Below are 26,555 nucleotides of genomic sequence, written 5' to 3'. Positions count from 1 at the left end.
TTTTTGCCAGTTTGCCTTGCCACGGAGCACTGAGGTTGACGTACATTGAGACTTTCTAGTTATCAAGCAGTGGTGCTGTTCTTTTACCCTTGTGGGTAATAGTAAGGTAGCTGGACCTTCAAAATTTATGTGTCTAACCTTTGTCAGAGATTTTTGGCAAAGTTATCTATGGTACCCGAGGAGTTGATGTTGCGTGTGGAAAATTGTGCCTTTTCGGAATCCGGAGAGTAGTGCCTCTTTGATTTTTGAACCAACGGCCCTATTGCCTTTTCTTTTATAAGGGCACCAATTGTGTGCAAGAAGTACATTCAGAGAGTTATTGCTTGTAGGAATTTTCCCCTTACTTCAGAGATTTATTGCACCTCATTTCTCCTTCATCATTTATGAGAATGTCTGGCCCATCCAACCGTCGTTTTGAATTGAACTTTGGTGAAGAGGCAGCCATGTCTTCTCAAGACAACATATGGCGCCCATCCTTCTATCCCCTACTGGTCCTCTTACCGTTGGGGACTCTGTGATGAAGAATGATATGATTGCTACGGTGGTGGCCAGGAACCTTCTCACTCCCAAAGATAACATACTACTTTCCAAACGGTCTGATGAGTTGGCTGTTAAGGATTCTCTGGCTTTCAGTGTTCAGTGTGCAAGTTCTGTGTCTAATATGGCCCAACGCCTATTTGCTCGAACCCACCAAGTTGAATCATTGGCAGTTAAAGTGATAAGTCTCAAACAGGAGATTAGAGGGCTCAAGCATGAGAATAAACAATTGCACAGACTCGCACATGACTATGCTACAAACATGAAGATGAAGCTCGACCAACTGCAGGAATCTAATGGTCAGATTTTATTTGATCATCAGATGTTTGTGGTTTGTTCCAAAGGCATTGATTGCCTTCGTCTTCTGGGGCTGTACCCCGTAATGAAGCTCCAAATGATCAATCTTCGGTGCCTCCTCCTTCTGGGGTTCTGCCTAGTACTGAGGCTCCGAATAATCACCATCTGGTGCCTCCTCTTTCTGGGGCTCTGCCAACTGCTGAGACTTCTCTTGAGCAACCTTTGTGAAGGCTCCCTCTTGTTTGTTTATTTTGATTCATGTATATGTACATATTTGTAACTTATCGGAGATATCAATAAACAAGCTTTGTTTCATTTCAACGCATTGTGCTAAATACACCAAGGCCTTCTTCACTAAGTTCTTTGAATTTTTCCTTTTGTTGAAGCTTGTATGTTGAAGTTTTGTGAGTGAAGCATGTAGGTTGAGGTAGTGCTCCCTTAATTTCTCGAGTGAAGCATGTATATGTACATGTTTATGTTGATTGATATGAGTGATGCTTATGAATGTTTTGCTATGCATGAAGGGATCCATGCTTTTGATATGTGAACCATGTTGGTTGTAACACTTAGTGTCATATACTTTGTGTCAAAGTACGCATGTTGAAGCTCTGAGTTGGAGTATAAGGGTAGGTCAGCGTAGACTAAGTGTTCCAGTGCTAGGAACATAAAAGACTTAGGAGAAGTTGTGTGAATTCCCTATTCTTTAAATATTTACCGAATGGCTTGTGTGACAAAAGATCTCAAGCGGTTGAGAGTCAAAACATTTGTAATGTGTATGCCTTCTTATAATAGCATTTCCTTCAGTACATAGTCATCCACTTTGAAAGAGTGAGGCTTGGCCCCATAGTCATAATAGTCGACGGTACGTTTACCCCTGGTTGTCTTGATACGAACTTTTATCCCTCTTGTTGTAATGGGCTTGCTGAGAGTAAAAACCATTCCACTTACCAAGAGACAAATACGTTTGGTGACTAAGCGAGTAGCTAAATGAGGCAGGAGATGATGCAATGGGTGTCTGAATGGCCAAGATCTCCCCACTTGGTAGAACTTGACTTCCACTTCCCACTTGTTGATAGGGGTTAACCATATGGGGGTTCCCTTAGTATGTCATTGCTTCGGCAGAGGTGTGATTGTAAGCATATGCCATCACCTCAGAGTAAGTCTTCCAAGTGTTGGCATTGATCATATACTTGAAGAAACAATCACGTAGGCCTGCAGTGAAGGCCTTGAGGGCGGTCTTGTCATCTGCCTCAACGCAGCGAGAATACTCATGGCTGAAGCGACCGGAATACTCTCATAATGACTCATCCGGCTTCTGACGAATAGTGTACAAGTCATCTGTAGAATGCAAGCGATCGGTTTAGAAGATGTGTTGAGAGACAAACAGTTTCCTCAGTTCCTCAAATGAGTCTACTGTCTCAGGTGGAAGACTGCAATACCATTTTAGAGCTCCGCCAGAAATGGTGGAGGGGAAGAGAAGACATCGCTCTTCGTCGGTGTTAATCTAATATGCCATGGTGGACTCAAAGAGGTTAAGATGTTCAATTGGGTCCTCTATTCCAGTATAGAGTTGTAAACCAAGCTTTTGTTTTGTCTTCGCTTGAAGGAGGGTGTCGAGGATCCTTCTTGTGAGAGGGCCAGGCTTGGGTTGGTTCCAGTCAGGTATCTCAGCCTGACATTTGGCCTTCAACTTGTTTACTTCCTCAAAGAGCTGTAGGACAAAGGAGTCCTGAGTAGAGTCATGTACCATTGGAATTTTCTTTCGTAAGTCTTCATCGCCTCTTGGAAGTAGGAAAGTTTGAGCAAGGGTGTGTGGTTTTTTCTTGGACTCACCGTACTGACTTCTAGGGCAAGTCTGTCAGAATACCTCAGAGTCCCCCATACCTTCATGTTCCTCTGGGACCTGTCGTTTCTTCCCTAGATTGACAGCTGGCATGGGTCATAGGAGGGGACCGAGTCTTTCAAAAACCCTTGGGTCATTGATCTTAGAGCATATATGGAGAGGATTCTCTCAACGTTGCTTTAGGAAGTCTCGACAGTCACGATAAACGACTTTCAATCCTTCCAACCCTTCTGCAAGAAGGTGTTTTCCTCCACTTCTTCTACTTTGGGTCGAAGCATCTGGGTTGAGATAAGTCTCATGTTGATCAATGTTTTGATGATTAGCTCGCTCCTCATCAGGGATATCCATGTCGAAGGGAGGTGACCCTTCGTGTTGGGGGGCTTCCAGATGATGGTTGATGTCCACAGGGGCAACGAGCTCGCGTGTTTGAGTACGCCTAGTTTCGTGGAGCGTCTCAAAGAGCTTCTCATACTGTTCCTGGAAGACCTCATTTTTCATTGCTATCTTGTTGTTCTGAGCTTCTAACTCATAGACTTTAGCTTAAAGAGCAACCCTCTTTCATTCCTTCTTTCATTGCTTCGCACTAGGTGTAAGAGGGGTGTCATTCTGTGTGTTGTGGCTTCCTTCGCTCCCCATGTTGGAGAGGGATGCCTAGTCAAAAGAGAGTGTACGAATGGTGGAAACCAGCTTGGCAAAGCTGAAGAGAGTAGGAATAAGTGTCATTCCCACATACGGCGCCAAATGTTGATGCACAAAATCAGTGAGGACTTTGGTACAACAGAAAGTGTTAAGTTTGTGACCTTCGCTAGATTGCTCCGGTCACTAGTGTGGATAAGTACGTAAATGGATAGGGACAAGGAAGCAAACACAAGATGTACATGGTTCACCCAGATTGGCTACGTCCACGGAGTAGAGGAGTTCTCATTAATTGTGAAGGGTTTACACAAGTACATAGGTTCAAGCTCTCCTTTAGTGAGTACTAGTGAATGATTTAGTACAAATGACATTAGGAAATATTGTGAGAGAATTATCTCTATTTATATAAGAGAGTTTCTAGTTTCATTCTGACATTGACACGTGTCGTGTTGTGATTGGCTTCTGATGTTGACACGTGTCGCGCTATGATTGGCTTCTAATGTCGACACGTGTCGTGCTGTGATTGGACTCCTAGTTGGAGGGAAACTCTTCTGGGTCCTTGACGGTATAATGTTGACCGGTGCTCAGTAGTTTCGGGATTGGTCAAGTATGGTACAAACACAAGTAGAAGAACCAACTGTTTTGAGCTTATTCAAGAACAGTTTACAACACCTTCAAAAGGTGTGTTCTTGACACTTGCAAGACATTTCTTGCAAATACCCCTTCCAATGTCCATCCTTTCATAAGGAAAGTTTGTTCCCTTGAAGTTATTTCGCCTTCTTCATTTGACTTCTCATTTGACTACAATAGTCATGGTCCCTAAACTCCCACTATCTTTCTTGAAACTTATTTCAATTGTGTTTATACACATCAAACGATTTGGAGAGTGTGCGGTTAATGTTCACTGTATAGTTTATAATAAACTTAGTGAACCATTTAGATAGGAACATAAAGGTGAAGTTCTTGCCTAGTTTCCATCTCTTGAAGTGGTTTAACTCTTCAACACTCAATGATTCAAAATCATCATAAGTCCATGTTGATGGACTATTTTTGTCAATCAACCATTATGTTCTAAACATAATTACAAACTTTCAAGAATTGTTTAAGGCAACTCTCATTTCTTCATACAACAATTTGTAAGTGAAGAATCATGCACATAAAGTGTCCATGCCCTTGTGCTTACTTCTCAAGTTCCTTGTTCATTTAACAAAGAAACAAGCACTAGTGTTTGTGTTAACTAAGGGTTGTTCAAAGCAACTCTTTTTTCTTCATACAACGATTTGTAAGTGAAGAATTATGACACTAAAAGTGTTGTCCTCTTTATGATAGACTTATCTAACTTGTTCTTCCAATGATACATTATCAATAGGAAGAACTTAGGTACATATACAATCCATTCAAGACAATCTATGGGCTTGTGGTACCAAGTCCGGAAAATAAAGCCTTCGACTTTTCTTTGTCAAGTTTTGGATAACGTTTGCAAATATATCGGTAAATAAATACATAACAAATATAAATTGATTGATTTTAAGTTATTTGATCTCGTTCTATAAATCAAATAGCACCACCAAATTCTATATCCCTCATCGGAATTCGAGAGTTTTGGAGGAAACTCTTAGTAGGGTATGAGAGACTCACTATCACCAAGCCCACCTCATAATGATATGATGTTGGCTAGCAACGATAATAATGAGAGAGTACGTTTATTCATTTGCATCTCTTGCAAGTACCTATCTTATTTTGCCTCTAGAGAATGATGTCTCACAATGATATGATGTTGGCTCCTTTCCACTTAGCTAAGTCATTCCCACCATGTAAGTTTGGGTAGGGGTTCAAGAACAACCTCACAATGACATGATGTTGATCATTCTCGTTGCCTACCTTCACAACATCATGTATGCATATAGGACTCCTCAAGAGTGTAAGCACGCACTTTGTACTCCCCCATGATAGGGTGAAGTCGGTGTACGAGTCACAAATGATTGGAGCCTACCACGGTGGAAGGCCACAAAAAAGTGTTCAAAGCACTCTCATGCTTGTCAACTTAATAATTGTTTGGTTGATGGTTTTTAGGTCTCATCACATATTAGCATGCATTTTAATCACATTAAAACAATTTGGTCCTACAACTATTGGTCCATATGATTAATTTAGTAGTATATAATACTCTCACTATGGTTGTAAAACAGTTTTTAAAGTAATAATATATGGTTTCACTAACATAAGATTTGCATTCATTGATGGACTGTATAGTTGCCTTAGGGCTTTAGGATGACTATGAACCTTGGATTCAATCCAACATGAGCTTAGTGTTGGATCTCGGTCTAGGAATGGTGATTGATTTTAGTTACTTGTTTAATCACATTAAGGCGTGTTTTCTTATTGGGCGCTGGACCCTACTACTCCAATTTCATGCATATTAAATAAAACAAGAAATGAGTACTTCAAAGTAAAGAAGAGCTTATGCTCTTTTACAACATTTGATCAAAACAAATTACTTTAAAAATTACTTTAAATAAAGAAGAGCTTATGCTCTTTTACAACATTTAATCATATCAAATTACAACCAAAATCTAATCTATACATTCCCATTGTTCAAACAATTTGAGAGACGGCCTTTCACATAGCTCAATTATCGTAGGCTTAGGTTCATGATCACCCTTTCTTTAATTAATTAACGCTTTAACTAATCAAACTTGAATGCAACATTGTCATTTGGTTTGTGTATCCATAGAATTGATTTAGATGGAGCTAAATGAAATGAAAATCCAATTCTCATTTAAAGATACAAAACTATTTTGTTCTCAACTAATTTGGGCCAAAAAGCAATAACCTCAACCATTGGACTATATTGCAAAACACAAACTTTTGAGGTCACTTTGTAAAAACACAAAAGTCCACTACTTCATGTAGTTACAACTAGAACCCAAAAATTTCAACAAATGCAAAAACTTCATTAAAGGAGCAAAACAATTTGTCCTTTAGTGATTTTGGACCTTTACGTAAGAACATAAACTTTCGGATCAAAGTGCAAATACACAAAAGTATCAAAACTTTATGTAATTGCATAAAAGCCCCAAAAATACCCCCATTATAGGGGTGGCCGGTTATGGTAGTAATAATGATTGATGGGTTGGTTTTTGTTGAAAATTCAAAGTCAAGTATGTTGAAAAAGATAGGTATGGTATTGAAATAAAATAAGTATGGGTGTGAAAGCAAAGTATCAATCATGTACACCAACCATGACTAACATAATTTCAAACACATTTTTTCAAAAGTGACTTGTTGATGTAAAAGTCACACCAACCATCATAAATCAAGACTTTATGTAAACAACAAAAAACTTTGAATCAAAACACTAAACTTTTTGTTCTTATCAAGAACAAAGCAAGAACATTGAAGAACATTCATGAAAACCCATAAGAGCTCCATGAATGTTTTCACTCAATAAAACTCAAATTTTCACTACTCAAAAGGGGGTTAACATCCTAGGGTACTTAGGGGGTTCAAAAAGTCACTTTAAAACACTTTTAACAAGACAAACATGAATCCAAAAATCCACCATTTGGATTTGGCCGAATTTCCCTATAAACATGGCACCAAATTTTAGCTCCAAAATTCATGCTCATATGAACTACATCTACAACATTTGAGATGACAAATTTTCAAGCAAAATTTACATTCAAAGAAGCGAGAATAAAGCTTGTAACAATTACAATATTCAAATCAAAAACTATGAACTACAAAACCCAAAAGGATTCACCCACTACTAGACTTAGGCTCTGATACCCCTTGAATGAAATATTTGTGAAAAACAAGTTCATTTGAGCAACATCTACAACATGCAATTAACAATTAAAGGCGGAATCATGCTTGTATGCACTAAAAACAAAACTTTACCCATCAAATTCAAGGCTTAGTGAGTGTGGTGAACCAAGACTCAACTCAAAACTAAAGTGAGTTAAGAAATCTTATACCTTTGTTGATTCCTCTTTGCATAAGCAAAGGCTAATCACCCAAGAGATAGGGTCTTTATTCCTTACTTCTTAGCTCCATGGATTTCTTGGATGAGGATGGTAGTGAGTGTGGTGAACCAAGACTCAACTCAAAACTAAAGCGAGTTAAGAAATCTTGTACCTTTGTTGATTCCTCTTTGTATAAGTAAAGGCTAATCACCCAAGAGATAGGGTCTTTATTCCTTACTTCTTAGCTCCATGGATTTCTTGGATGAGGATGGTAGAATGGATTCTCCAAGTTCCCAAAATAGAGAACCTCTAAGTCTCCACACCAAGGAGAAACTAGAAGAAGAGATGAGTAACCTTGGAGGAGGGAAGATTGCTAGCTAATTTTCTCCAAAGGGCCGGCCTTCTATAGAGAAAGGGAGAGACTTGTTCTATCCAATTTCCTCTAAAAGAACCCTATATGAATTTTGGCTATAAAGTTCTTTGGAGAAATTAGGTTCTTATCCTTCTTTTTGCTACTCCATTGATTAAAATCCTTTTCCATTTCAATTTTTGATCAAGGTCCTTGGGTATTAATAACATCATTAATTATTTTAATAATAAAATATTTTTTTTATTTGTAAATACATTCATTTAATGTTAAAAATGTTACAATTATTATATTTATATTTATGACTAAATTTTTTATCATATATTTTTAGTTTTAGTTTGTACCCATTTTTAATTTGTAATTTTTTTTTTTAATTTGTACCAATTTTCTTTTCAATTTTAATTTGTACCCATATATTAATTTCTTTTTGTGCCCATATTTTTTAAAGTTTATTTGTATTTGTACCCATATATTTTTTTATGTCTACTTTTTATTTTGCTAAATGTACCCATGCTAATTATATGTACCCATTCATGTAAAACTTTTTAATCTTAAAATGTACTCATTCTTAAATATACCAATTTGTTATATGTAAAATGTACCATTTTTTTTTATATAAAATCTATTCAATTTTTTTCTAATCCATTTTAAACTTATATGGGTACATTCTTTTTTCTTTGATTTTAAAACGTATCCATGTCAAGTTTAATCGAAGAAATTTACTAATGTTATTAAGCCTAATATCTTTTTTTTTTTTTGTGATTTTGAAGAATGTACCCATGTTTTGATACAATAATTTTTTTGGTTAATTTTGATGAATGTACCCATGTATAAATATATACACACAGACAATAGTATAATTATATTTTAATATTTTTAATCCCACAAATTATGGTTTTTTATTTAAAATCTCATTTATATAAACAACTAAAATTTCTAATTTTTAATTTAAAAAATATAGTAACGTATATATCACATTAATTTCAGGGACCTCGATCAAAAATTAAAAATCAACAAGGTTTCAATCAAAGAATATTCATAGCTAAGGACCGTATCCAAAGTCTCCCAAGTTCTTTATATAGTCACTTCACTTAAGTAACAAAGAGAACCAAAACCCTATTTCATCAATATGGCCGACCTTCTATGGTCTTTGGGCTGTTTGGGCCCTCTTGAATCTTTATTCATTAAGTTGTCATACAACTTAAGTCAATGGGCTTGACATTCGAAGCCCATAGGGTCTTGAGGCCCAAAACTAACCTAAGGTCTAAAACGAATTTATTCGTTTGATTAATTAACATATTAATTAATCCTAGCCATAAACAATTAAACCATTTAATTGTTCTTACTCAACTCCGTTGTTTCTTCAATCTCTATCTTACACGGTGTACGATCCATTAGGTTCCTTTTAGCGAGGCAGTGGGCGATTGTTACTCTTAACGATCGATTATGAATTGAAACAACATTTCAATTCTCCCTTTGATGAAGATTACCAGGGCTTCCACAAACCATGAGTTACACATAACAATATGTCATGGCTACACAAGCTAATCAGAAGAGGTGGAGAACCTATTTAGTTTAGGATTACAATGCAATACGGTCTTTCTCTAATACAATACTCTTGACCACATTGTTTGGTTTGATAGTTTATTCATGTCTACTATCCAATGTGATTCTTTTACTTATATGATTACCTTGAATGTGATTTGGAACAACTTTCTAAATCTCATTCATACTCTGGCCAGAGATTCTTAATCATATCATATAGTATTCTCCCTCAAACAGTTTAAAAGTTAGGGATCCCTTATTGTGCATTCACTTGACTCCATGGCTAAGTGGCTTAACCCCAACTATGTCGTGGACACTCTCTGATGGAGTGACTTTGATATAGTCAAAGATCAAGGACCTAACCACAAGACAATTATGATGCCTCAGGTCAAATGACTACTTTGTATTATCCCAACCATGAGTTCTCATGTGACATGAGTATGAGAACTTCTTGTTGATCGTGTTCAGTGGACTCATTCTCTATTGAGCATTTACATGCTTATCTTGGTGTCAGTCACACCAATGACTTGAGACCAGTCACTCTCCCTAAGAGAAGACATATGACATACTGATCTTAACAGACTATTAAGATATGTATATGAAAGAGAATGGTCTCATGAATCTAACTTCTTTAGATCATATTCTCCCAGTTACATATTCCTTGGACTTATCGTTTAAGCATATAACATTTATATGAGACGACTTCAAACAATAATCTTTACCATTTATATTAAACTAGATTAGTTTAACATGTGAAATGTCCGTAATGTATCATCATATGATTGGATTTATGACACATTTCCAACACTTGATCCTCTTAATCTTCTTTCTCGAGAACAGCCCACATTTCTCTTAACAAAGAGGACTAAGCAGCCAATGCCATTCACGATACTCGGTAGATGAGCTTAACCCATGATGGCTTTTTCCTCATTTTTTTCTCTCAGACCAGCAGGCAGAAGGCTTGCATGCCCAACATTCCAGCAATCAATGAGGTCCGCAACCTCTTCATTACTCTTAATCACCAACCTGGCCCACGTCATGTCTAAAAGCCCAAAAGACATGAGCCATGCGGCTCACCTAGCACTGCGCCCCAACACCTCGATCCGTGACCCCTGCCACACAGCTGCCCTTGGCTTTAGCCAACTCGAGTAACCCAAGTAATGGTCCCTGCCACACCACCTCCTTGGCCCATGCCAAGCCGACTCCTGGCCTCTGCCAGCCGACGTGCCGCACCACCCCGATAGCTGTCCCATGGCAGCACCACCCAAGAAGAAGACAAGGAGAATTAGGTTTTTCTTACATCGGTGCGGCTCGAAGAAGACAAAGAAATCAACAGAAGAAGGTTCTTTGCACAACCAAGCAAAAAAGAATGCTAAGGGAGGGGGAACAAATATCCTCTAGTGGGACCTATACAGATTCATCGGCTATTGGTATGATCGCAAAGGATGTGTTACAGCTAGCTTCCACTTTTGCTATGACGATATTTATTCATGTCTCTCGTTTATGTAATGGGGTTGCCCACCATCTTGCTAAGTTTGCTATGTTTAGTAGCAATAATCTAGTTTGGATTGAGGAGCCTCCTACTTTCATTCAGAAGCTCCTCCTTTAAGATATATGAGTTTATTTAATCAATATAACGCTTCCTTTCAAAAAAATAAAGAAGAATATAAATGGCAGTTTTATTAATTTCCCAAATTAAATGTACAAATAAAGTGAAAAGAAGCGTGATTAGTGGCGGCCATAAAGACGGTCAGTCGAGTGGCATCTCCCCGTAATTACTCCCAAACCCAGTGGTATTTTCTCTCCAACGGTCACTAAGTTTATAAACCCCCAAACCACTTTGCAAAACCACTGCCTCTCAGAAACTTGAGATTTTAGACCAAAACCGAAATAAAAAAAATGGGAAGCTCAAGCTCAAGAACTCCGTCACTCTTTGGCTGCATCTTCATCTGCGCAGTCCTGGCCGCCCATTTGGTAGTGATTGCTTCAGCTTCGGCCGTTGATTTCAGCGGGGGCCACCAGCTGGGCGACCTGAGCTGGGGTTCGACGAGATCGGCGGCGGGGGGACTGATAGCTGACGAGGACGAGGATGCGGAGATGCAGATGGACTCGGAGATCAACCGGCGCATCTTAGCCACGGGGAGTTACATTACTTACGGTGCGCTGAGTAGGAACACTGTCCCCTGCTCTCGACGTGACGTGTCCTACCACAACTGCCTACCTGGGGCCCCGGCTCGACATCGGTCTCCGGCAAATCCCTACCGTCTCGGCTGTAGCGCCGTTACTCGCTGCAGGCGCTAATTTCAATTTCAATTTTTTTTTTTATAATTTAATTTAATTTCCTCCCCTGTTTTTTTGTTATTATTGTTAAAAAATTATATAATTAATGGGTCTAGTTGGTGACTGTGTTATATGAAGGCATATTTTCGGTGCTCCTATTTAGATGCTCTTCTTATCCTTTTTTATTTATTCGGTTATGGTTAAATCAAATCAATATTTTATATTCTTATTATTTTTATCTTATTATTTTTATAAAAAAATTAATATAAAATGTTGACATGATTTAACCGTGACAACATAAAATAAAAGAGGATGAGAAAGACATCCAAACAGAAATGCAAACAATCTGCCTCTGTGTTATATACCTGAAGAGATTTTAATAATTGTTATATTGTCATGTTAAAAGATCAATTTGTGTAAATACTCAAGTAGATGGCACATCAGATCTTCAGGCAAATGCAGAAGCAGTTAATGAAGTTGCCTCGTCTAGTCGGCACAATAACGAATGCGAGTCTTAAAACAAACGGAATAATGCATGGGTAGTAAAACTCTCAAAACCTCGTTATGGCAAAACTCAAGGTGGGACAAAAACTCATAGTCAAAAGAGAAAAGTGAGAAATTACATTAAGTCAATATTATACGTCTTCGGGACGCAAATAGGATGTACATAAGGGTATGACCAACCCATGATAGTTGCCTCGTCAAAACCTAGTTAGGTAGCAAAAACCCAATGGGAAAAATGCTCATAATCGTAGAAAAAAAAGTACATTAAGGTCAAGTGAGTATAATTATGGATACTCCCCCTGAGTTTGACAAAACTGTCAAATGAAACTATAAGCATCACAAGTGAGAAAGTTACACATACCAATTCCTCAGACAAGCTTCTGGAAGGTAGACTTTGGCAGTGACATCGTGTAGAGGTCGGCAAGGTTGTTTGGGATTAGAGTGCTTGACTTCAATCTTATGATGTTCATGCTGATGTAGACAATATCCTTGGTGTTGACTTGTTGGATGTATCATGATCTGGTCAATACATATGGCGTTGTCTTCATGGATTGTTATTGGGACTTAACAATAGATGAAAATCGCAGAGATTTTGAATATGCTCAACAAGAGCTCTTGACCATATCTCTCACGTGATGAGATACAATGAGTCTTGGAACGATTTAAAGGTTTCGCAACAAAGGTCTATCTGATTGACCTCCAAGATATTGTGGTGTTCTTTAATGGTAAAGACATAACCATTCGGGAACTTATCTTATGCAGTCAAACAAATGGTCTGATTCAGCGAATCCCACAAGATATGCATCATTCTGAAGATCAAGAGGGTGTGATCTATTCTGATATGCATAGGGATAGATAAGCCCAAATCCATAGTAACGGAAAAACATCTTTAACACCAAATTGGTGATAACGTGTAGGCGCAGTGTTGCTTTATGCCAAAATATTATTAGCACATAAGATGTCCGATCTAGTGCATTGAGCTAAGTACAACAAATGCCAATCGTACTTAGATATGGTTACCTCACGTTCCAATATGGAACCTTATGCTCTATACCCTCTGTAAATGTCTCATTTGCATCTAGCATACAGACGACAAGGGTATAATCAAACGTAACACCATCTGGATCTAGTTCGAGTGGTGAACTAGAATACCGTCAGAACTAGCTTGAAACTTCAGGTCAAGGTAATGTCGAGTTTTCCCAAGATCATTCATCTTAAAGTCTGACTTTAGGTGCTGGTCAGTATTCTCGACTCTAGCAATTTCAGATTTTGTACACGCAAGGGCATATATCCCTAACTGATCAAATATTCACTTAGACAAGTATACCACATCCGCCCGAATAGTTCTGCATCCGCAAAGTGAATGCCTCTTGAGAACTGAGAGGGTGTTTTTATGGTCTATAACTATTTAAATCAGTACATGTAAGTCATTTGGAAACTCCATGTAGGTTTTGTATCAGGATCCCAGAGATACTACAACCACATTTGTAATGCTGCAATTAATCACATGGCATATGAAAGAAACCTTACGCCATAAGGCGTCATATCGCATTATTTCATTCATCTCATTCGTCATAAATTGATTCGTTTAGTTAACCAATCAGTTATACATTGACACTAATCAATGGAATGCTGCTCGTTATTGTCGCCTTTCATTTATGTCGGTAGTTACCATATAAGTGAAACATCATATATGATAATCTCATTCCAATTCCATATCTCATCCAAACTAGTATACTGGACCAAGAACTTCAGGTCTTAGGTGTAATCTGGATTTAATCTCATAAGATGAAAAGGATTGAGACAGCGATCAAGGGGCGGATTTGTTTATGCCATGTTCCTCCACTTTTGAGAAGGTGAATCATCGAACCAAGTGATCTGCCACGTTGCCAACGTATGATAGGTTGATTGGCTAATCGCCAATGTATGAAGGTTAGCCACAGTAGTGGCGTTCCTGCCTTCAGGACGAAGGTTCATCGTACATTTGGTACATATCTTTGCACTCACATTTGCAGCTGGTATATGTGATTTCGTCACTTTTGCTATATCAAATGTAGTGTTTGATTATACTCTGGCGATCTAGATTGGGATCGAGATGAGACATAGTGGGACATCCACAATAATTCGCATTGTTCTTTAGGAACGTTGATGTTCTTATCTCCCCTTAACAGCGGGAAGACTGTCTAATAAAAGTGACAATCAGTAAAACGAGCAGTAAAGAGATCGCCTATCAAAAGGTTTTAGGTAACGAATAATAGAAGGAGAATCATAACCGACATAGATTTCCATATTTCCCTGAAGACCTTTTTTTTTTCTTTTGTACGTAAAGGCGGCACAAAATGGCATATAAACTGCACAGCCAAAGACGCGCAGATGCAATATGTCGGGTTTGTATCTGGTAACCAACTGACACACACTTTATAAAGTTAGGTCGCGACGGACCTCAAGCTGACCAACATTGTTGCTTTCAATATAGCATGGCCCCAAGTAGAGATCGGGAACTTTGTACGTATGATCAATGATTGCGCAATCATTTGAAGGCATTTAATGAATGCTTCTGTTGGGTCGTTTGGGGTATGAACATGGGGTACTTAATGTATAACTTCAAAACCCAACTGACATGCAATATCCATTAAAAGTTTTTCGATGTAAATTCTCCAACTTGCCAATCAAATAGGTTTGATCAGATAATTAGGATGGTGAGCCCTGAGCTTGTAAATTTGCGCCACCAATGTGGAAAATGCAGCTTGTGGAAAATAGTCACACGTGTGACCAACGTGTAGAAGCATCAACATATACTATAAAGTATCTCAATGGTTCGAATAGTGGTTGAATCAATCCACAAATGTCTCCCTGAATCTTTTGTACAAAAGATGAAGGGTGCTAAAGCATGATACGCTTCCAAGTATGATGTCTTTACTTATGGTAAAAGGATGCCCAAATTGGCGTATCACAGATCATCCTAGATATCCCAAACGTGCATTTATAGTGAAAATTTCTTTGGAATTGTAGGCTTCTGACCGGCCACATAGTGGGCCTAAATGGGTGTAATCCACTTATTAAGTGTTCCATCTTCTCTAGAATATGCTTCTAGCTATATTCGTAGGAAATGCAATATGATAATATGCCAAGGAATTTTACTCCATTTTCTACATTGGTTTTTATTGTACCATACTTAGGGTCTCCGTATTTAGATCTCGTATAAATACTCGGAGGACTCAAATGTAATTATGTAATAAATGAAGGGGCAAATATGTAATAAGTGAGGAGCCCTTATTCTATAAAAAGACTCTTCATCCTCATCATTTGGAAAGGCCAATTCTTAGGCCATAGGAGAGAGCTTTCTCACCTTCAGAAGCTCTCTTCCTCACATACAAAGCCACAAGGCTAACAAACAGAGAAATACAATAGCAATGTGGACGTAGCCCAAACATTAAGGTGAACCATGATACATCTTGTGTTATTTACATTTCTTGCAGATTCACGATCGAATTTACATTGTTCCAAGACCCCTTCGGTTTTGTGCATCAACATTTGGCGTCGTTTATGGGAATCAATACGAAAAGTTGTGTCGGTTCTTTTTCATTTTTTCCATCTCACCACCGTGAAACATCACCACAATATCCACCGTGGATCTGCAAAACCCACACAGAGACACAGACACAGGGATTCCAGCTGAAAAATAAGGAAGCATGGATGGCAGCTTCCTTACTATCCTGGTGGCGGCTTTTCTTCAAGATTGGATCAATCTCTCTCTGCAGCTCTCCAATGGCAGTCATAGCTCGCGTCTCCAGGAGAGCATTAACCTCTTTCTCCAGTTCAGCCCAGTCATCTGCCTTCCACCTTACCTTCTCCGTCGAAATAGCAAAATCCGCGACAACAACACCCTAGTCGGATCGGGTCAAGTGGGACTACAGAGGCCAGAGAATGATAATTCCACTCGGCCAGTGGCTCCCGAATATCGTCTTCTCTCTCTCTCTGATTCCATATTCCAATCTTTTTCCTTTTACAATCCTAATCGTGGCTTCGACGGCCCCAATCTTTCTCAGACCGGTGCTCCGAAAATACTATAGCGCTGATGATGCCGCCATTTTAGTTTTCACCATTCGTTTTCTCGTTTGGAGCTTGCTAGTTTCGGTGATCGTGGCGTTTTCTGGCGTTTTCAGCAGATTGCTATACTGTATGCTTCCTAAAAAGAGACCTGGGGATGAAGTTGTTGTAGAAATAGAAGTAGGAAGAGACACCGGCAGCTCCGCCCCGACAGACGTGGATGAAGGCCGCACTTACCGACGAGGAGACCTGGTCACTCCTCTTCGTTAGCTGCTTCTCCTACTTGGATTACCGTATGGTTTTTCTGTGGAATTTTGGGGTTGCCATCAAAAGGGAATGGACGGTTTGGATTTCTTGAGGAAGGCAGCGATGGGTGTGATGTGTTTGATGGAAATTGGGTTTGGGATGAGAGCTATCCTTTGTACGAGTCACAGAACTGTAGCTTTTTATATGAAGGGTTCAGATGTTCTGAGAATGGCAGGCCTGATAATTTCTACACCAAGTGGCTTTGGCAGCCCAAAGATTGCACCTTGCCCAGGTTGAGGTATGCCATAGAAAACAGCTTCAGGGGTGCGCAGGGATGCCCACGGCAATGATGCCTGGATCTGTAGTGGTCCTCTTCCCAACCAGATTGGGTTGCAATGAAGAAGATAAGCTTTCTCAATAATAAGTCTATTATTATTCATTTTGTCTGCCATCTGCCAAAAGAAAAAGAAAAACAGAATAGAGGGATCCACTAGTCCACTTCCTAAAAAACCCACGTCCTGATATCATCCCACTGACCTGACAAAAAGATAAGATGTTCTCCTTTAATATCCCATCATGTTACCTGCCACTTAAAAAAATTGTCTGCCATGTGTGTGTCTATATATATATATGTTAAAAAAAATCATTTGACAACTTATTTAATCACATTATTATCCGCGTCCGAAAGACTTTTTTTATAACTAGCATTACACGCCTCTTAAGATGTTTTAAACACAACATTCATGATTTTTCTTATTTTTTATTATATTTTTCTTTTTCCTTCATGTGGGCACCATCAACTTTCACTCATCCTTCCATTTTTTTATTCTTTTCTCTCTTCCCACTTATATTTATATTATATTTTATAATTACCAAATTACCCATGCATTATTTGGTATATTATATTGGGCTTCTTTTGGATTTTTTTGGTTGAGGGGCAATTTTGTCATATTCTTTTTTGTCGAAGCCGTGACCCCAAAGTGGGGCTCTAGCTTTATATATTATAGATTATGGATATAATGCATAAACAATTGATTTAGAATCTAAAATTCGGAAAACATAAAGTTGGGTCATGCATTATAGTGAAAGTTCATGCAATCAAAGCTGAAAAAATATCATTGTTTTAAAAGAACCTGGATTGCGTAATGAATATTGTGAATAGGTTTGTAGGAGTTCTTTCTTCGGGTTTCAACTTTCCATCTTCAAAACTTGAATCACGTTTAACACAAGAAAAATAAATTGAATCAACAAAAGTATATGAATTCAATAAAATCAAAATATAATCAATTAAAATAATTGAAACGTAATACTTCCCTGATTGAAGACGAATAAATTCTTTTTAGCACAGCGTGTTGATAACGTATTATGACCTATCTTTAACTGAGGGATGCGGCATAGAGAGAAAGAGAGTGGAGAATGGGCATAAGGAATTGTGTGTTAATTCCCCAGTCCTTATGCCTTTATTTATAGTAATAAGTAGGATAGAAACTTACTCTCCAAGTAATACAAAGTCTATTGGGAAAGATCTTCTAGATCCCAAAAGATTCATATTCTATCTCTACTTAGGATTTACACAGTCACAATATTGATAAGAACATATGTCACAACAATTATTGTGATAAAAAATAAAATTATAAAAAATAAAATATAAAAAAACCAGATTTCAGAAAACGCGTAATGGGTTGTAGAGGGTATTTGCGGGATGTGACTTTTTGGAAGGCAACAATGAGGTGTGTGATCTGTATCTTGCAGTGTATAAATGTCTTGCTATAGTGCAAACAAGAATATAACAACATGATTGGATTTTTTCACAAAGCAAATGAAACTTTGATGCAAAACTTTAATTTCGGCTGTGGTTTTTTTAGAGGGATATTTTAAAAGTGTTTTTAAAATACTAAAAGCATTTTTAGAGAAAATATTTATGAATTTCTAAAGCACTTAAATACTTTCTGATTTCTTGCAGAAAGAACTTCAAGTGTTTTTTTCAAGATTCACTTGCAACATGGTTATAGATTTTTTTTTTTTAGTGGATATATTCAGAGATATTTCCAAATAAGGTCAGATAATTAGCAATAATAATTCCCACCTAGAGGAGGTATTTTGTGGGCAAGTTGACACATAGTGCTATTAATATTGTATGAGAAATTTTATTTGGAGCCATATAACCTCTTTCTACGTCAAACTTAAACTTTAAATGTGAATTGTTTTTTTCCTTATTGCATAATTACCATCAAGTACAAATGTAATTAACAATAAAACTAATATTTATCAATAAACCCACTCCAAAAAAATAAACCCTGTCATCATACAATGTTTATCCTACCTTCATTTCAGCTCATTCTTTCATGCAGTTTGGTTTCCCCTGCCAATTTGGTTTCCTTGAAGGTTTATGCATATACTACTTGCCTCATCTCTGTCATGCATTTTTGGCAAATATTATAATTCCACGTTTCTCTCATCCTTTCATGCAGTTTTGGCAAATATTATTTTCTTCCTCCTGTTTTCTCATTTTTACTAGATATATATGGAGAAGTATACAGAGGAGTAGCAATGACATTGAGTAGATGAGGATGGAGGCTGAAGGATTTTTACCCTTTTAACCTAATATTCTTTCAAATTCGATAGAAAGAAAAAAAAACCCTAATATTCATTCTGGATATATTTTTAATTAATTTGAACTTTGTTTTTAACTTTTTTGCCATTGCTGCACATTTAGTCTTCTCAACAAATACAACAGGCCATACAATCTGGAGGGGAAACTAAAAAAGAAATTATTATTAATATATGGAAGATTCATAAACAAGTAGAAACTTCACCAAATTATTCAACTTGTCCACAGAAGTCGAACTCCAAAAAGCTTTCATAATTCCCATAAAGAAACTTCACCAAATTATTCAATTTGAGATTTTATTTTCTAAATGGGTGTAAAGATAAATTTACATTTTAACTTGGGTTTGTGAGGTTAGTTTAGGTAGTAAATTTGGGTTTAAAAAGATATTAAGTATTTAATTAAAAATAATACAAGTGTAGAAAGTAAGTTGGGTGTAGAAAGAGATTATATGGGTTCAAATAAAATTTCTCGTATTGTATTTGACACAAGTAGTATATGTCATGTCGATTAACGATGTCATCAAAACTAGCCAAATTATGTGTTAAAATATGTTCTTTGTACAAAAGTGTAATTTGGAATGATAAATTTGACAACTATATTTCTTCTTGTAACATGTTTACTTAGTAGAAACGAAAAAGTAATAAGTTGTAAAATTTAGAAATAAAGTAAGAAAAGAAGTCTAATCAACTAGGTACTTCCTAGGTGATCTTATTCATGAATTTCATGTATTGGATTATGATTTTTAAGCAAAAAAAATCCACATTTTTTTTCCTAATTCTATGTGTAGTAAACCCAAGAAGAGCTAGTACTTTAATGATTTCAAAACCCATATCATAGAAAACAAAGCTCAAGAATCATAATAATTTCAATTCTCATTAGCTATAAGTGACATGTTTAGCTTTTTTTATATGATAAATTACACTAAATTTATCTGAATTACAAGGATAATAATTCAAATTTGAGTGCAAAAAAAAAAGAAATACATTACTCAAACCAACTTAATTAAGCTTACATTTTGTAAGTAACATGTTATTGACATATAATGTTTTAGTTGGCCTAGCCCACGGATCACATCCAAATTACAAGTGTGGTATTTTGTTATGTTATTATAATTTTTCGAATTAATAGTTTAATTTCGCGGATAAAGCTCTTTTATAAGTCTTAATCTGAAAATAATCTATTATCTTCATATTAATTTGTTTTGGTTAATAAAAGTTTACAGGAAGAGGTGTCTACCTCATTTTAAAGTCAGGACATACCACATATCTTTTTAAAATTTGTATGTTAATTTTTTGTTAGCAAAGGATAAAATAGTCCACATAAAATTCATTTAAACTATTTCATCAAAACAAAAAAATTCATTTAAACTGGGAAAAAAAAAATTTGATTTAGATTCAGAGAAACAAGAACGCAACTCCAATTAATTTGGATAAGACATGTTAAAATAAGTAACTTTTGTCCTTACTTTGCTTTTTCATTTTTCTCACTTGGCTAATGTCGACCAATGTCTCCATCTGATGATCGACTTTGGCCGAGTTAATAGGTCATCAGATGTTCATAGCAAATGACTGACAGATGGCTTTCAAACCTCCCCAATCAACCTTCCGCGTTTTTCAGTGGACTTGACTTGGGTCAAAACCCTAAAGTGAAGCCACGTTTAACCCAAAAGAAAAGTTGAATCCAAAGAAAATAAGAGCCAACACAAACTTTTTGACCGTAAACACGAGTTGAGGCAAGCTAATTAAGACAATGTGCTACGTCTCGATATTCAAGTTCGAATTTTTATTCTTGTAATTTAAAATAATTTATATAATTTCTATGATCATATCGCTTGTCAATGAAAACGAAAGTTTTAAGCACGAAAATGAAAAACAAAGTGTAATCCAAATTTTTGTACATTTCCAATGATTTTGTAAGTTTATCCAAAATGTAGGAAGATTGTGAAACTTGAAGCGATGCTTTACAAGCATTTCCTGATGTGGACTGTGGACCACACAAGTACAACTCCTAGTACACGCCACAGGCATGGCATTGGCGATTTCCAGCTGCCCGATAAGTTTTTCGACTCTTAATCGAAACTTGAAACCAGGAAATCCAAATGAGGATGGTGACGCTTTTGACTCGTTCGTGCGAAACAATCTGCTCTCCTTGTCTATGCATATGGAGTGTCGATGGGGGGTCTCTTTCCGCATATACTAATTAAACGGCAATACAAACAAAGCAAGGACAAATAATATACTAATTCTACGCCTAGTGCCCTAAAGCTTTGTGGTTTGGGAGTCATTGACCTAAAGCTTGTTACATGGGTTAAATCACTACTGTTACTAGAAAAATAAAATTTTAAAAAAAAATCAAAAAAAAAACGAAAAAATAATAATATATATACCAAATTATTATGTGTGAAGTCTTAAATAAAGAGGATGAAAGGTAAGGATTTTAGTCGAATCTCCCTAGCTATGTTAGTTCACTTTACACCAAACGAAGTTCATGAATTCTTTTCTAATTGTTTCTAAATGGCTTAGACTTTATAGTGAGATTGGTTGGAACTTTTGGAAAGATGTTTTAGTTTTTAACGTTTTCTATTGATTGCAACTTGAAGATAAAAATTTTGTCTTAGTTGAGTTTTAATAAAGTTTGGGTAAATTACACAGTAACCTCTCAGGTTTTGAGATCTATTACAACTCCATACAACAACTTTAAAACATTTCACTTTCATACCTCAAGTACTATTTTATTTCAATATAATACATCCGTTAGATTTTCCATCTATTAATCTGTTAAATGCTGACGTGGCTGCCAAATGTTTGCCACGTGGCAAAAAAAAATTATTTATTTATTTTTTCTTTTCTTCCTCCCTCTGGGTTAGGTTTTTTTTTTTTCTTTTCTGCCTACCTCTTCTTCTTCTTCTTCTTCTTCTTCTTCCTCTTCTTCTTCGCTGGGGTTTTGGGGGGGGGCGGGGGTGGGGTTAGGGACAAATTTTTTTTTTCTTTTCTTCCTCCCTCTTCGTCTTCTTCTTCTTCTTCTTCTTCCTCTTCTTCTTCTTCTTCTTTGTCGCTAGGGTTGGGGGGGGGGGGCTCTTCTTCTTCTTCTGGGTCGTTGGGGGGGGGGGGGGTGGGGAGGGTCAAATTTTTTTTTTCTCTTCTTCCTCCCTCTTCTTCTTCTTCTTCTTCTTCTTCTAGGTCGCTGGGGGGGGGGAGGACAATTTTTTTTTCTTTTTCTTTCTTCCTCCCTATTCTTCTTCTTCTTGCAGATCTGGGGTTTTTTTTTTTGTTGAGAAAATTCAGGTTTTTAAAAAAAATATTTTATTTTCCACGTGGCAAACATATGGCAGCCACATGGCACAAATGTGGCAGCCACGTCAGCATTTAACAGATTAATGGATGGAAAATCTAACGGATGTATTATATTGAAATAAAATAGTACTTGAGGTATGAAAGTGAAATGTTTTAAAGTTGTTGTATGAGGTTGAAATGGACCCCAAACCTGAGGTATGAAAGTGTAATTTACCCATAAAGTTTTTAAGTTTGCTACTTATTATCTTTGTTTTTTAGTTTTGTTTTGCTTGAGGACAAGCAAAAAACTAAGTTTGGAGGTATTTGATGAGTCCATATTATACTATATATTTTACCCTAATCTTAGTATTAATTTATTGGTTATTTTGTGAGATTTTGATACTTTGTTATACATTTTCAATGTAGGACATTCAATTTCTCTATCAAGAAATTGGTGTCGTTGCCCAGCTCCAGGTCCTGTCTTTAAACCCAGGTGTGTCCATTCCCTTTATTTTCTAGTCAATTACTACAAAATAAATGGTCATTTGCGAGGGTCAAATATCGTCGGAAAAGGCATTTTGCTATCACGAATACTTATTTACGACGGGAAAAAGCCCTCTCTGGGCGTCACACATTGATTCATTGGAAATACTTTTTTTTTACCAGCCGTCGAAAATGTTCATTTACGACGCTTGTGGCTTGTCGTCACTAGTTAGCTTTTAGTCGAAATTGATTTTTCAAAATGACAAAATTATTTTATCTTCGACATGTATGTGTGGTCGCAAATACTTGTATGGTCATTGAATATACTTTCCAAACGACGACATCTATTTTTTGCAATGATTTTCTTCCGACCAAAACATTATGTCGAAAAATGAGTTTCCAACAGTAAAATGTTGTTTACAAGAGCGCACAATCGTCGCAACTATGATTACTGACAGTTAAGAACTGTCAAAAATACGCACAAACATATTTGTGAGGGTCAAGAGTCTTTGGAATTATACATTTCCATTGATCCTACTTTGTCGGCAAAAATAAAAGGATACAAATACTTTTTTTTAATTTAATAATATTTTCAATGCCAATTTTTATTGAACGAATTGTTTTATATTAATGTAAAATTTTTGCAAGTACTTGTTACAATCCTATGATATGTCTTATAATGCTAGTTTTTCATGTCCACTTTAACCAATTGTCAAGGAGTTTGAATGTAGTGCTACGAACATTGATCCACAATTATTATCTTTATTCTGCAAAAAAAAATTGATAACTTATATCAAGCACAATATAATTGTCAATTAGTAAGAAACCTAAACAATGAAAATCTGAAAAATAAACATAAGCTCTAATGAAGAGCCTTGCATAATTTTAGCTCAAGGTGTGAGCATAGCAACCACCAATCTATACCATAAATAATGCGAGTAGTTGAAGTGAAAATTAAACACACCTCCAATACATTCTTCAATTTTTCCCTTACCACCCTAAGATCAGAGAATGCTCATAAATCCAAATAATCTAAAAAATATAAGGAAAGTAAAACTATATGCACAATTTAACAATTCTGATGTTTCACAGTTTCAGGATTATAAGGACAACTATATCACATAAACTGAACCATAATCACAAGTTCACAGAGAAGTTAAAGTATATGCCAAATCACAAGTTCACAAAGAGGTTAAACTGAACCACACACATGCTGAGATCCAAAACCAGCCACAAAGCTAGCACATACTTTAAATATTCTAATACTATAACCCACACACTGCATTACATATTCCAACATGCTATCCAATTCAAACCCAATTCATAAATCAACCAAAAATCAAACCAAGAAATCGAATCGAGAAATTTGTTTATTACCTTTTGTGAGCTTTGGCAGGGAAGAGCTTGACAATCTCATTAGTGGACATGTCGAGAAGAGCATCCAAATCGACGTGCATGTACTCACTAGTGTTGTACTCTGAGCTTCCACCCTTCTCTATCAGACTACCAACCTTATCAACATGACATAACATAGCCATTATGTTACCGCTTCCAATATTTTCAGGCTCAGGATTAGAAGAATAATTCCTTGAGTGATAATCTGATGCATTAAAGCCAGGCCCAAAGCCCCAATGAGCAATAGGGTCAACTTGCGCAAGTATACCAGTTTCGTGACTCGATCCCCCTAAAATTTTGGTAGCACCAGAGTTAGCTACATCTACCTTAGGGTTATCCTAAAGACAACCTGAAACAGATAAAAGTGCTTTCTTCACAATTGAAAAGTCTTATGTTATTTGCATATCAAACAAACAGGAATATAGCCATGAGTAATGCACTAGCACAACAAAACCATAACATGTTATTTGCATCCCCACAGTAGATGAAGCATGCTTCCCTCGTAATGTTAACAATCATTGTCCTGTTTGTATTTATTAACCCTTTTCTTTGCCCTTGGGCATGTTTTGAGTTAAAGTCCTACCATCTTTGCCTGGATGAAAACGTCTAGTAATGGAAATCATGTCTCTGTAGTTTTAGCAAAAATTCATAATGTGGTCTTCCTCATTTATGCATATTTGTAATAAGATATGAAGAGCACTCGCTAACATTTAGGTCTAAGCACGAATATACATCATTGTATTCAGAAGAACTTCGGTGGGACTTACACATCACACCAAGTCATTATGCAGACATGACGAGTCTAATCACTCAAAGAAATTCATTTCTGCATATAAAGATACTAAACCAATAACTTTGAAATAAGCTACCTAAAAAGCACACAATTACAAAGTACCAACATTTCTATCATCTCCAATGCAAGTAATTGAAAGCAACTGAACCGAAAAAAAAGAAGCATTCTTTATCTGAATCAACTCATCTGTAGGGGATGCACATGGCGGAATCTGGTCTATGGGAAAAATCCTAAAGTGGGCTCCACTCTCCTGCCTAATCTTCTTCACAATCTTGCCTCCTTTCCCAAGCACACACCGAGCCGTCTCCGCCACTATTACCTTTTTCTGCTTCATGTGCGTTGTCTAACACTGCCTTATTAAAAACCCTTACCAGGGCTTGCTGGGCAATGGATAGATGAATCAATGGAGTGAGCATCGGAGGTGAAAATAATGGCAAAACCAAGGCTGAATTTATAAGGTTTTCAACGAAATTGGGGAAATTTGCTCCATAAACAAAGCTTTTGATGGCAGTTTTGAAGAGACAAATACATATCAATCTAGAAAAGTTAGAACTAAAGTTTACCCAAATTATAGGTGGTGGAGTACAGATGTGCAGGTGGATGGCTATTAGAGGCAAGTACCTGCAAATTCAAATCCAAATTTATAAAGAAAAATGATAAAAATATGAAACATATTCAACCTTAGAACATTGGCCGGAAAACGGTGGTCTCGTGAGTCTGGGAGATGAGGATTAGGTGTGGATTTGAGTTTTGTTGGAATGGATCTCTTGGGTTCTTGAATTTTTGGTGGTGGGCAGCAAGCGACATGGAGAGGAGACCATGGATTGCGACAAAGCGATGGAGAGAGAGAAGCTACGAGAGATTTTGAGAAATGAAGGATGAAGGCTAGGGTTTTGTTTCTGAAAAAAGAAAGGCAGAGAAGTTGTGAGAGAGAAATGAAAATAAGGAGAGAGCGCTAAATGGCGTTCTCTTTGGAAATATGGTTTAGTTTTTGGGCACCATGCCAAAAACACTTTTATGATTTAATTGCTAGATTAAATTCAACGGTAAGGATCAAGGTTCTAACAGATGCTAGGTGCTAGTTGGGCGGCGGGCTGGGGCCTAGCGCTTAGGCGTACTAGGTGGATTTAAGTAAATCTATTATATTCCATATAAATAAGTGTCTGCATATACTTTAAATATATATAATTTCATCATAAACCACAAAATAGAGTGACATATATATTATGAAGTGTTGAACATAATGAAAACATGTGGAACAATGATATAATGTGTGTTCATTTAAGTATGCAACAATTCTCTTACAAAATATTGAAAAAAAATAAAATGCAAAATGAAAGTTATCTATTTTTTGTTTAAGTGAGTCGTGACCTAGGCGGGTTTGGGCAAAATAGGTGGGTGCCTAGGCAGTCTAGGCGAACGCCTTAGCAGGTCTAGGCGCCCTTTTTTAATTTTCAAACGCCTAAGCATTAATCGGGGCGGTGGCCAGCCGTCTAGCGCCTAAGCGGCGCTAGGCGGGGATTTTTAGAACAGCGATAAGGATTTAATCTCACATATATAAGATTAAATCTTATAGCTATTATTGTAGTTAAGATTTTAATAGTTTTTTAATTAATGTAGAAGTACAAAAAAATATACAAACGCTCGTAATATCAACCTCGACAACTTTTGAGAAGAGGTCAATTCCGAAATTTGTTACTATAATCTCATAAACCATAGATTAAAATTTAA

At 36.8% G+C, this 26,555-nt stretch overlaps 1 protein-coding gene and 1 long non-coding RNA gene across 2 annotated transcripts; one reads left to right on the top strand and one right to left on the bottom strand.

Moving 5' to 3' along the window:
* The first annotated feature begins 11,024 nt into the window (after positions 1-11,024).
* On the top strand, positions 11,025-11,628 carry LOC126606926 (rapid alkalinization factor-like). Its single transcript, XM_050274326.1, has one exon. The coding sequence runs from the start codon at positions 11,090-11,092 to the stop codon at positions 11,489-11,491; it is 402 nt and encodes a 133-aa protein (XP_050130283.1). The 5' UTR covers positions 11,025-11,089; the 3' UTR covers positions 11,492-11,628.
* An 11,510-nt stretch (positions 11,629-23,138) lies between these two features.
* Positions 23,139-25,791, bottom strand: LOC126606936 (uncharacterized). The gene is made up of 3 exons (XR_007617425.1): positions 25,388-25,791; positions 24,014-25,204; positions 23,139-23,403 (listed from the first exon to the last, which is right to left on the bottom strand). It is a non-coding gene; the product is annotated as an uncharacterized LOC126606936 (long non-coding RNA).
* Between the last annotated feature and the right edge of the window lie 764 nt (positions 25,792-26,555).

The sequence above is a fragment of the Malus sylvestris genome, chromosome 16 (genome assembly GCF_916048215.2).
Source record: "Malus sylvestris chromosome 16, drMalSylv7.2, whole genome shotgun sequence".
Lineage (NCBI taxonomy): Eukaryota > Viridiplantae > Streptophyta > Magnoliopsida > Rosales > Rosaceae > Malus > Malus sylvestris.
This window is presented reverse-complemented; position numbering and strand designations above follow the sequence as displayed.